Genomic DNA, 13076 nt, shown 5'->3' with positions numbered 1-13076 from the left:
GGTGTTCGTGCATTGTCAGCCTTTGCAGTAAGGGTTATACTAAGACCGTAAAACAGGCCGGGACGAGTTTCCCCAAGAGTCCACCCCTGGAGTGCTAATAACACAGGGGGTGTCGGTTCCTTTCAGGGTTAGCAGGACTCTTCCATAACACCTTCAAAGACCGGTACTTTTAGGGAAAATCCACTTTTGACAACATTTTCAATTTCTTCAATGATGAAATCAGTACAGTGCATAGCTTTCTTAAAATAAAAAGTAATAATTCCTCTGAATTGTCCTCATTCCCAATGTTGTTACTTATGTTATATCCTTTTTGTTCTTTGTCAGACATGCCAGAAGTTTATTGGCCATTTCAAAAAATAAGTATTTTTATCTATCAGGTCAACTCATTTTCCATTTTTTATTTTACCAGTTTCTGCTTTTTAACTTTACTAATTTCCTCTTCCTACTTCTTTTGGTTTATTTACCTTTTTTTAGCTTCTTGACTAGAATGTCTTATTTACAGTCTTGTTAATGAAAATGTAAATGAAACTATGCAAGGTCCTGGGTTTTATCTGAGTACTTTTGCTCCCTGAAGTTTTCATATGTGGACTCTGTCATTAATTCTGAAATCGTTTGTAATCTCAGGCAGACCTGACTCTTTATCCTTTTCCCTTAGACTCTGTAAGCATTGCTACACTGTCATTTATATTTAAGATCTGTGACTCTCAGCCCTGGCTGCACATTAGAATCACCTGGAATGCTAAAAACAAAAAAAGGAAGGAAGGAAGGAAGGGAGAGGGAGAGGGAGAGAGGGAGAGGGGGAGAGAGGGGGAGAGGGAGAGAGGGGGAGAGGGAGAGAGGGGGAGAGGCAGAGGGAGGGGGGCAGAGAGAGAGAGAGAGAGAGAAAGAGAGAAAGAAAACAAATGATGCCTGGCCCTTCCCACAACAAATGAGTCGGGAATCTGGGCTGGGTGGGGTCCCAGGGGCTTTGGGCTCTCCCTGGGTCCCTGCAAGGGGCAGCGGGTTGAGACCACGACTAAAGGGCTACCCTTGCTAGTCGGCCGCTCCCCTCCTGCTGGAATCTGGTTTTGTCCTGCCTATAAGCCTGTATCATTTTTTCCTGTACCTTTGGAATTTAAAAATTTCACCAGCTGTGTCTAGGCATGTTTATTTTTTCCTCCGCTGTCTGGCCTTCTGTGAGTCTTTATGTCTGAAGATTCATCTCTCTTGAACTCAAGCAAATGTTTTCCTCTGATGTCATTGGTTAATGCCCCTAATCTCCTGGAATTTTTATTTTATAGATATTGACTTTCCCAGATTTATCGTCCAGGTCTTTTATCTCCTTCTGAAAATGTCCATCGCTTTGGGTTTTTGCTCTGAATTCTGGGGAAAATTCCTCAAATTGGCCTCTCAGTTCACAAGTTCAATTTTCAGCAGTATTGATTTGTCTATTTAGTGCCTTTTTTTTGGGAGGATGATTATTTTTTTGAATTCCAAGTACCCTTTTCCCTAACCCTGTGCTCTCACTTGACTGACGTGATGTCCTTTGGAATCTCCTGCAGAACATCAACTGGTGCATGCTCGTGCACTCCTCTCTTTTTGCAATCAGGCCTGCGTCTGGAGGTGTCTGCTCTGTCCGTCCAGGCCGTCTCCTCTCGAGTCTGGAGATGGCCACTGATGACTCACATTTCGATGTGAAGGTTTAGTGACAGGTGGGCTTCACCTCCCTCCCAGGTGAGCCGGGCAACTGTGGACATTCTCCAGCGGCAAATCCCCACGTTTCTCCTAAGGGGCAGTGCAGTGGCAGCACCATGGCAGGGCTGGGACCATCTCCCGCATCCGTTTGTGCTGAGAAGGTGCCATTAGATGGAATCCTTGCTTGGCTGGACAGCTTCTGCTCCTGCTCCCTGGTGACCTCCAGAAAGGACACAAAGTCCACGAATATGTTCAGATCTTTCCAGAAGCCCATCATACTTTGAGCCTCTGCTGAGGGGCGCTAGTGGGCACTCACTGCTTTTGTGTGTGTGTGTGTGTGTGTGTGTGTGTGTGCGCGCGCGCGCGCGGCCTGTGTCCTCTTTCAAGTTGGTCTACATTCTGTTACATCTGGAGGATGGGCTCTTTATTGTTTTGTTGTGAATGTTGTGTCCTTCTCTTTTGGGTATTTTCTGTTAATTTGGTGGTAATGGGGGAGGGGTGCTTGATAAGTGAGCACCTACCTGGACTCTGTCAATCTGGAAACCTCTCCTGCATATCTCAAGGTCCAAAATGTTTCTTTCCAGCCACAGTCCAGATACATGTGTGATTCTGTTTTCTTCCCAATTCCTTTAGGTGAGTTCCCCCGTTATAACAGTAAGAGAGTTGACAAAGAAAGTTGGAAATGTAAAAACTATAAAGACTAAAATAATCCGCAGCACATGGGAAGCCACTGTTCACTGTGACCTACGACCTCTGCCCTGTGCGTGGGGGTGTTGCTTCAGTAGTAAGGGTGCATGTGATGCGTCATAGCTCCACTGTCTCATCTGGCCCAAAGCCACCTGGGTGCCCCTAACCTGCACACAGCCCCAGGCTGCCCGGCTCCCGGGCCACGGGCCCCCAGCTCGCTCCAGTCCTTGCCCTTCAGACAGGTCTCACCTATCCGTCCCACTTATGTAAACCCTGCCCGCTCTGCCCTTCCCTCGCCTTCTGGACCTGCCAGCCTCGAGACCCCCCGCAGCCCACTGGCCTCTTCTGCTGTTGACCCTGTGTACCCTGACTCTGTGTACCCTCAGTTTCAGCGTTTGCTGCCTTGCCTAATTAGGTGTCTTTTAAGACATTTTTATGCTTTCTCTCCCTAGGAAGGCTGGGAAACCCCCAGGACACGAACACATCTTGCTTTTCTCAGTGCCCTGCGATGGCACGCGGGGACAACCCACCGCGTCGCGATGGCTCGCGGGGCGCGTGGCCGCCTTACGCTTTTTGCGCTCCTCGTTGGCAGCCGCGCAGGTCTTGGCGTAGAGCGACCGCACGCTCCGCAGCTCCTCCTCCTTCTGCCGCCTCGCACACGCGGCGAGCGAGTGGCGGTCGTGGCTCTTCTCGAGGTGCATCTGCAGGCGGGCCAGGTGCTGCTGGACCCCGTAGAGCTCCACCCCCAGCTCCTGCCGCTGGACTCGGCTTTGCTTGGTGGCCGCGCCCTGCACCAGAGAGAGAAACTGGGTCACGAGGTGTAGGCACGCACCTCGCGGAAGGCTGGACCGGTAACTCACCAGCTCTTGAAGTTCCAGTTTCAGTTTTTCTATCTGTCGGTTAAGATAGTTCTTCAGGGCAGCCTGGAATCTTATCATCAGGGGCTAAAACAATGAAAAAGCACCCCCAGTCACTCTCCTGTCCCATCCAGGGCCTAGCCTAAGTCACCTCAGCTCTCTCTCGTGGGCCAGAAATGACTCCCGTGCGGGATGCTCCCCACTTTTGCCCGGACTCTTACTCTAGACGCCACAAATTAAAGGCACTGGAGACCCGAGTGCACATTCTGGCACAATGACAGGGTTAGCTGGGGCAGTGGACGTAGTTTAACCTCCGGGGCGGGCGGGGGGTGGGGGGGTGGGGGGAGTGGTGGTGATGAGTAGCACCTGGGATGCCAGCAGCAAATGAGCGCCCAGCCCTTTTGCCCAGTGCACCCCCTGACCCTTCCCTTCCCGCAGTACCGGGAGCACCTCGGCTTTCCAAATGGGTCCATCCAATCAAGATTTGCTTCCGTGCTTGCCAGAGGGGTGAGACCAAGGAACTCATAACCTGGTTGGTACACTCAAGGCAGAGGCTCTTAGTGGGACTGATTTTGCCAGTACCCAACATCCAGGAATGTCTGGTGATGTTTCTGGCTGTCACAACTAAGGGGGGGTGCTACTGGCATTTAGTGGGTGGAGGCCAGGGATGCTGCTCAACATCCCCCAGTGCCCATGACAGCCCCCACCACAGAGAATGTCAGCAGTGCTGAGGTTGAGAAACCCTGACTTTGGGCGTATGCATCTAAAAGAAGAGCACACTTTACAAAGCAGCAGGCCAAAACCATGCAGATAAACTGTTCAGTGAACAGGTGAGATGGGGGCATGGCGTTTGAGGGGTGGGGAGGGGGCCATGGAGGCGCAGGGCAGAGGAGGGCCTCCGTGCAGCTTAAGGAGTATCTCTAAGTCATTCTTAACACGTGTAGGACAGAAGCAAAACCTAGGGATATTTTCTTACGTGGTCTGGGTCCAAAACCACCAGTTGGGATGCGTCATCTTCAGCCTCATCACTCCCCTCGGACTCCATTCTCTCCACAGCCCCTTCCTCGGCCATGCTTAACTGCTGGATCCTGTCCAGGAACGCGGGTGGGGCTCCTTCGGTGGGGTGGGCCTCAGACTCCTCTGGGGAGATGACTGGGGGGCAGCAAACATCATTGAGGAGTTAATAGTGTGGTTAACAATGCCCCTGGGGGGAGTCGTCAGGCAAGGCTGGTTTCCAACCTCACGCAACATGATGGAAAAGAAGAAGAAAAAGCATGCAGTGGTTAGCGTTCAGCAGTCTTCTTTTCATGATCACATTTTAAAGACAAGAGGGAAATACGTTTTGTAGGTCCTTTTTTTTTTTTTTTTTTGTGAGGAGATCAGCCCTGAGCTAACATCCGCCAATCCTCCTCTTTTTTTGCTGAGGAAGACGGCCCTGGGCTAACATCGGTGCCCATCTTCCTCCACTTTATATGGGACGCCGCCACAGCATGGCTTACCAAGCAGTACTTCGGTGCGCGCCCGGGATCCGAACCAGCGAACCCCGGGCCGCCGCAGCGGAGCGCGCGCACCCAACCGCTTGCGCCACCGGGCCGGCCCCTTGTAGGTCCTTTTTTATACATAGATAGTGAATAGAAAGGTGGCTTCTTACGGATAGACTAGACTGTTTTTTTTTTAATGGGAAACAGCTGACAAGATTGAAAGAAATGAAATATTGGTGAGGCTCTAGTTTCAGCTTTTCTGTCCCCTGAGCTGGAGAGATCCTGTTCTGTTTTGAACTCAGGTAGACCTGTGCTGGCTTCATGTTGCCTGTGAGTGACAAGGCTTTGTTAGTTGCACCACCAATGCACTTGTATCATATGGAATAAGAAACGTCCCTATCTGCTTTTCCATGTACACAACACTGGGATGCTGAAGCCAAGTGAAGACAGGGCTGTGCTGGGAAAGCCTTTGAAACTCAGCAAACAGATGCATGTTGGGGGTGGTGTTGCTGAGCTCCTCTCTGAGACCAGGAGGCAGTGAGAAGTGGCGGTCAGGGTCTGTGGGTTGGGGCATCATCAGGTCTCAAGGCCTGGTTCTGCCACTTACTTGGATAGGTTACTTAACAACTCCTAGGGTCTATGTAAAATGGAGAATGGTTCCTACCCATCGAGTTAGTGTAAGGATTAAATAAGATAAAACAGAGTAAGTGCTCCATAAATGTTATCCATATCTATTAATCTTATTTTATCTTTAGGCTCACAGCCAAATAGGAAACAAGGTAACTGGCAGCGAATGACTGGCATCCTCGCACAGAAGGGGATGTGAAGTGGCTCATCCCATGGATAGGCCAGCCTCTGTGAGTGCTGTGGTACCTGGCTCCTCTGCAGAGGGCTCCTCCCTGCACAGGAGCAGCTCATCAAAGTCCGAGGATGTGATGCTGCTCCCCTGGCTCAGTCTGAGGTGCTGTCGTGCCGCCAGAGGAAAGACCTTCTGCTGGGGCTCTTCATGGGATTTTTTCTAGAGCAAGAACAACCAAACCTGAATCAATGAGGGTTAATCAGAGCTGAGAAGTTACTCAATTTTGATTCATTATAGTGTTCAAAATTCAACGTAATTGTTAAAGCAATAGAAAATCGTTTGGATGTAAAGATATTTGGCTTTTGCAAATGGTCAAAATAGAAAACATCTACCCCCACCCCCACAAGGAATCCAGGAGTGGTCTCTGCCTGTCCAGGTCTGTAGTGAATTGTAAATGCTGAGGTGTGGGCCTGTGTTGGACGTGTGTTTCTTTACTCCCAAATGCTGATCTCCCTGAGGATGGTAAGCAACATCTCTGAGCATCCTCCTTATAAAAGGATGCCAGAATGCCTCAGCCCTGGGTGAGGGTCTCCCAAGAGGGCCGTTTCTTCCTCTCTTCTTTTAAACATTCCAGTTTAGGAACATTTCGATAAGAAAATATTTTCCCTTGATAAAAACGCTTGGCTCCATTTTAGCTTTAAGAGAGACTCTTGTGGGGCCGGCCCCGTGGCATAATGGTTAAGTGCGTTCGCTCTGCTGGGGCGGCCTGGGGTTCAGATCCCTGGCGCACACCCATGCACTGCTTGTCAAGCCATGCTCTGGCAGCGTCCCATATAAAGTAGAGGAAAATCGGCACAGATGTTAGCCCAGGGCCAGTCTTCCTCAGCAAAAAGAGGAGGATTGGCATGGATGTTAGCTCAGGGCTGATCTTCCTCAGCAAAAAGGGGGAGGATTGGTGACAAATGTTAGCTCAGGGCTAATCTTCCTCACAAAAAAAAAAAGAGAGAGAGAGACTCTTGCAACTATTATTGTTGACAGTGATTATTGCTGATGATGAACTGGTGAATGTTAGTAACAGACAATGACCCTGCACAACAACCCTGTGAGGGAAACACCAGTCATTTCTGTTATCTGTAGGGGAAGCAGCCTCACAGAAGTAAAGACCTTGCCTAAAGTTTGCACAGCCAGCCGAGGGCAGGTTCATGTCGGGCTGTTTCAACTCCCAGCTCATGCTCTTTCTAACTGTACTTCCTCAGATGATGCTCACTCTAGAAATGACTTCTGAGGCATCCAGAACCATAATGACATTAATAGGGGCAGAGCCAAAAGTCCACCTGCGGGGTGTCCAGAAAGGGCTTCTCCTACTGAGAAGGCGATGAGGTGTGCCTACAAGCTGCTGAACACAGCAGCTCTCACTATACAATCCCTATTTCTCCTAAAGACTGAGCACCAGCCAGGAGGAAAGGAAATAGGGCTCTCTCTTAGGGTTTGTCTTTGCCCTTCTGGCTGATCACATTTAGAAACTGTTTCCCAGTGAATTTTCTAGAAACTAGACCCAAGGATGGAAATTGGGTTTACAGCTCAACAAGTGACCAACACTTCAAACCTCCTGGTTATCTTAGAAGGTGAAGAAACTGATCATTTTGTTGTGGTTGTTGTTCAATTCTTAAAAGTGGTTTTGATCATGTGTTTGTCATTTGTAATCATAAAGCTTGATTACGGCTCATCAAACATCGAATCTGTTACTCTCCAGTTATCAATGCTTTTAGTTTCATGGAGCGGGGAGGGAATCATTGCCTCATGGTTCAGAACGGCAGCTTCAGAGCAAGAGGGACCTGCCACCACAGCTGCACGACTCTGTGCAAGGAAGTCCCTTCACCCCTCAGTTTCCTCATCTGTCAGTGGGGATAACAACAGTTCCTGCTTCACAGGGTTGTTGTCAGGATTCGCTGAGACACCTCACAGGCACAGAAGTGTCCAGCCCAGAGTCGATGATCGCGAAATGCACTGTGCCCTCTTTCAGCCCTGCCCTGCCTCTTGCTTCCCTTCCAAAACAGTTCAAACCTGCAGCCAACAGGTGGGGCTGGCCCTATGTGGGGTGATGAGCCTGAACAGGGTGAGGGGGGCAGGTTCCAGGGGCTGTCCCCATGGGGGGTGAGTGGAGCACAGGTGTCAGGGTCAGGCTTGGTGAGGAGAGGTCCCTGCAGGGGACAGCCCGGCACGGAAAGTCAGAGCCCAAATGTCTGGGAGTTGGCCTGGGTGGGGTTGGCCCAACGGGGTGACAAGGGTGTCCACAGTCAGGGTGGCCCAGTGTGAGGGTGTCCAAGCCCAAGTAGGGTGAGGATAGTCCTCTCAGGGGTTGGGAAGTGTGGTGAAGGTTACATCGGGGGGTTGATCAAATTAATAAATACACTAAGGATAATGGGACTAGGCTTCTCACTGTTGGAAAAAGGAGTTGCAAATATGGAAGGGGAGGAAACTAGGAGGAACCCCTTTAGTGGTGGATTTGAATTAGAGAAATGTTGGTGTGAGTGTGTGTGTGTGTGCACGTGCATGTGTGTAGTGTGTGTGTGGTATGTGTATGTGTCTGGGATGTATGTGTGTGTGTGGTGTGCATGTGTGTAGTGTGTGTGGTATGTGTATGTGTCTGGGATGTACGTGTGTGCATGTGGTGTGCATGTGTATAGTGTGTGTGTGGTATGCTGTGTGTGTGTGGTATGTGTATGTGTTTGGGATGTGTATGTGTGCATGTGTGTAGTGTGTGTGGCATGTGGTGTGTATGTGGCATGTGTATATGTCTGGGTTGTGTGTGTGTGCAAGCGTGTATGTATAATACTGAGAAGGCCTGGGGACAGTGACATCCCAGTGGCAATGAGAATACCTAAACACCCAAATCTTGACCTCTAAATTCTATTTCCATGAAAAGAAACGAGGCTTCTAGAGAAATGTCTGATTCTAGGGCTGGGGCAATCTGTGCCAGAGAACAAGAAAGTGCTCAAAGAAGGATGGCAGTTAAAAAAAAAGAAGAAGAAGAAGAATGTGGGTGTGTCAGAGGACACAAAGGGCAATTTAAATGGGCTCTCACCGGCCAAATTGGGGACAATTTGAGCATCAATATAAATATTGATAGCAACGGATTATAACCCAGCAGATGAAATGGGAAACCATGAGTCCATGCAGATATAAATAGGTAAATGAATAAATTGAAAGTTCTATGAGGACTGGGACATTTACATAGTTTCAAAGGATCTTCCCACGTTTATCTCAGAATGCAGTTGTCTTAACATTTGAAAATCAATTAATGTAACCACCAAATTAATAAACTAAAAAAGAAAAAACATGCAATCATCTTAATAGACACAGAAAAAGCTGTTGACAAAATCTAACATCCTTTTATGATAAAAATGTACTCAACAAACAAGGAATAGAAGGGAACTCCTTCAACCTGACAAAGGGCGTCTATAAAACCCCCCAGCTCACACCATACTCAGTGTGAGAGACTGAGAGCTTTCCCCCTGAGACCAGGAACAAGACAAGGATGTCCACTCTCACCGCTTCTATTCAACACTGTGCTGGAGGTTCTAGCCAGTGAAGTCAGACAAAGAAAAGAAAGAAAAGGCATCCAGATTGGAAATGGAGAAGTTAAACTGCCTTTATTTGCAGACAACATGATCATCTTGTGAAAAATTCTATGGATTCTATAAAAAAAAGCTGTGAAACCTAACGAGGGCATTAACAATGCTGCAGGATATAAGATCAATATACAAAAATCAATTGTATTTCTATATACTAGCAACAAACAATTGGAAACTGTTTACAATGGCATCGAAAATGCAAAATAGTTAGGGATAAATCTTACAAAAATTGTGCTATACCTGTACACATTGCTGAGAGAAATAAGAAGTCCTAAAAAAATGATGGTAATCTGTTGTGATTTTTTTTCTCATTCGAAAATATTCACTTTCCTATCTTAAACAAAAAAAGCTCCTTCCCACACAATTCTTCTTAAATGCAAAGGGGTGAAGGGTAACCTCACATGCACAAGGCTGGCACTTTCTCATCAGGTGACCCACGCCCACATCACCAGTAATGGGACAATCTGAAATGGGGACCACCCGAAAGGACTCAAGGAGAGCACAGCGTCCTCCTGGGACATTCCTGCCAAGGGATCGCAACCCAAACTGCACCGTGAGGAAACACCTGGCAAAGCCAAACTGAGGGACATTCTACAAAATAGCTGGCCTGTGACCTTTGAAAGCGTCAAGGTCATCAAAGCCAAGGAAAGATTAAGACTAAAGAGATGTGACAGCTGAAGGCAACAGGCAACTCTGAACTGGACCTCTGCTAGAAGACATTATTGGCACATTTGGTGAACGAGGCCTGAGGATTATCTGGTAATAGAACGCAATTTCCTGATTTTGTTAGTTTCACTGTGGTCGTTTGAGGGAACATGGAAGCGTTGGAAGGCCGTGGAGCATCAGATGGGCAACTCTCTCTTGAATGCTTAAAAAAATAAAAAGTTCTCTTATCATACTTCCCTTTTTCTATAAGTCTGTGCTTGCTTAAAAGTAAACAAGGAAAGTTATAAGAATGTAAGTAACCATTGTCATTATTATCTAGAATTGCCCTGTCCAGTATGGTATCCACTAGCCACAGGTGGTTATATAAATTTAAATAATTAGAATCTTAAAAAATTAAAAATCCAGTTCCTTCATCTCCCTGGCCACATTTTAGGTGCTCTGCCGCCACACGTGACTACGGCTACCATATTGGACAGTGCAGACGAAGAGCATTTCCACCATCATGGGAAGTTTTACTGGATGGCGCTGCTCCAGAGACTGGAAACCTGGATGTCCTTACAAGGAACGTTCCCATCCTCTGGAGGGTCCAGAAACTCCTGACATTTGATAGTGGATCCTGAGACCTAAGTTTGCTAAGAAATTTCTAGTAGGGATTGCAATTTGTGTTTAGAGTGGACCCTAAGTTCCTCACATAGGCTGACAAACCCCACGGCAATAAAACACTTGTGTAGAACAGACCACAGGGCCACTCACCGATTTGCTAACCCTCCGTCGAGAAGCATCCTGGCCCATTTGCTCAGATAAGCCTACTACTTGCTGGGATGGCTCTGTGGAGATGACCCCCACTTCTGTGGGTTCTGATGGCCGGGGGGCCTCTCTGTCTTCCAGACCAGCTTCCCTCCTTGCTCCTTCATATGGGTGTGTGGGGCCAGCTTCCCCTCCAGGCACACCCACAGCACTGAGCCCTGAATAAGTCAGATCTGTAGAGTTGACTTTGCCTTCAGAGGATGTGGCTTCCATATCAGACTCGAATTCCCCTTCAAATTTAAGTTCCTCTTCCATTTTCACTTCCTCTTCAATTTCGACTTCCCCATCGGTTTTGACTTCCCCTTCGATTTCCATTTCTCCATCATTTGTGATTTCCCCATCATTTGTGATTTCCCCCTCAGAATGCTCTGTAGCGCCAACAGCTTCCTCATTTTTCTGGTCACTGCTCTTCTCTGTCGGTGATACCTGTAGCCATGTGGCAGGAAAAAAATCAGGAAACAAAGTATAGAGGCTCTTGTGAGGTTTTATTCTTCACAGTGTAATCATACCGATGTTTCCCACTGCATCTACGCATTTCTGTGCGTCACTAAGAGATTATGTTTCACGCTTTAATTTATCTACTCTCTCTCTGTTTTTTGTGATTATTTTGCATCCTTCATTCCAGGAAATGAGTTCTGAGAAGCTCAGGACAATCTAAGAGTAGGATATCTGTGGCATTCCTGACTAGCTGTCAACACTCTAGAAAGGGGTGGAAGGAAATCGAGTTTCTCTGCAACTGAATTGAGTCTGTTCTAGTGCAAGGTAACCAGATCATCGTATAATTTTCTTGAGCAAGTCCTAACTCTCTTTAATTCCTAGTAAATACAAGCCCAGAATAATTCATCCCATAGGGAACTTTACCCTGTCTCCTTCATTATTCTGGTCCTCCTCTCCTGCAGAAGTCGCGTCTCCTTCCAGGTGAGACCTGGTTGCAGAGAAACAATTTAACAGTTTCAAATAACAGCCTTCTTTGTCCTGGCATTGACCACCTCCTGGATTCTGTGTCTATTTACTTGTTAACTATCTGCCTCCCCTCTGGCTGCCGGCCATGACTTTGTCACGTTTGTCACTAACCCCAGTGCTCAATCATGCCTGTCACAAGAGTGCCACAAAAGAGTTGCTCCATGAATGAATGAATGAAAAATACAATTATCCAAGTATTAAAGGAACAGCACAAGTAGACTACACCAGAAAAGTCACCATAAATACACTTGTGTCTGTGACAAAACTGGGGAAAAGAAATACAAAGTAAGAGAAAATTGCACAAAAAGGACAAATACTCTAGAAACTCTTGGTTAGTTTCTCCATGATTTAGATAGTACAAGAATGGCATGATTTACATTCTTAAAATTATTTTTTAAAATACAAGCTCATTATTTTAAGTCAAACTAATACAGAAATGTGTGATATAGACAACAAAAATCCCCTGTGACTTTTCCTCTACTTCTCAAGATAACCAGTGGTAACAGTAAGAGATTTAAGGGTATATTCTTTCAAATATCTTTCTATGCATTTAAACATCACCCCCCCCCCCCCCGCAAATTAGAAATGACACTTTACATACTGCTTTGCATTTAGTCTTTTCATTTAATGTAACCTGGACTTCTTTCCATGTCAGCACATATAGACCTACTTTTTAGAAAAAATGAAACAATACTGAAGTGTCTAAGGTAAAAGATCAAATTCTTTAAAATACTTTCTATCCTTTTAAACCACGCATAAGAGAGCAGAGGCCTGGTGTTAGGATCTTAACTGACTACCATCTATCTGTGTACTCAGGACATTCACCGTGGGGCTGCCTGACACAGGGACCCTGGCCCACCGCCTGCCACCCCCAGGCCTGGTAAGGGGGAGGGATCTGCCCTTCCAGGAGGGAGGCGGGGGCTGGGCCGGTCTCTCGCTCACAGCGCAACAGCCGGGCCGCATCCCGCGGACCCCAGCCCTGCAGAGACCCCTGCTCTGGGCTCCGTAGCAGGGAATGCCAAACATAGTGGTTGCCATGGTTACTGCGGGGCCAGCGAGTCCCGGGTTTCAGAGAGGGGAGCGCCCGGAGCTAGGGGAAAGAGGGAGGGTACAGGAGACGACAAAGGGACGGGAGGTGAGAAGGGAGAGGGGGCGCGCAGTGGGCGGTGTGGCCGGGGAGGGCGGGAAAGGCTTAGAGAGTGGGATGGAAGGGGCAGAGGCAGGAGGAAAGGGGCGTGGAGGGGAAGGGGTGCCGAGGTGGCTATGGAAAGAGTGAGGCGTGCGGGCCGCTCCGAGACCCGCGGTCCCTCGACCCCACTTACCCGCCCGCCGGGCTGCCCGGCTCCGCCATCTCCCGTTGCTAGGCGACGCCGTCAACATCCGGCGGGCGGGGACCACGCGCTGGGCGGGCGGGGCGGCCTGGGCGGCGCAGCTTTTGTGCGGCTTATGTGCGCGAGCAACAGAGAACACCTAAATACGTAAATATACTAAAGCATAAATATGTGTT

The 13076-nt window shown here is 48.0% G+C and overlaps 1 protein-coding gene across 1 annotated transcript in view; it reads right to left on the bottom strand.

Moving 5' to 3' along the window:
* Window positions 1–12920, bottom strand: part of CCDC40 (coiled-coil domain containing 40) — a 49183-nt gene extending 36263 nt beyond the window's left edge. The window contains exons 1-8 of the mRNA XM_058562068.1: window positions 12892–12920; window positions 12429–12612; window positions 11468–11581; window positions 10553–11032; window positions 5573–5717; window positions 4195–4370; window positions 3222–3305; window positions 2930–3149 (exon numbers count right to left, since the gene is read on the bottom strand). Coding sequence (XP_058418051.1) covers window positions 2930–3149; window positions 3222–3305; window positions 4195–4370; window positions 5573–5717; window positions 10553–11032; window positions 11468–11581; window positions 12429–12612; window positions 12892–12920 — 1432 coding nt within the window. The remainder of the gene's footprint in view (window positions 1–2929; window positions 3150–3221; window positions 3306–4194; window positions 4371–5572; window positions 5718–10552; window positions 11033–11467; window positions 11582–12428; window positions 12613–12891) is intronic.
* Between the last annotated feature and the right edge of the window lie 156 nt (window positions 12921–13076).

The sequence above is a fragment of the Diceros bicornis genome, chromosome 18 (genome assembly GCF_020826845.1).
Source record: "Diceros bicornis minor isolate mBicDic1 chromosome 18, mDicBic1.mat.cur, whole genome shotgun sequence".
NCBI classification, from domain to species: Eukaryota; Metazoa; Chordata; class Mammalia; order Perissodactyla; family Rhinocerotidae; genus Diceros; species Diceros bicornis.
Note: the sequence above shows the minus strand (reverse complement) of the source record. Positions and strands in the feature narration are given on the sequence as shown.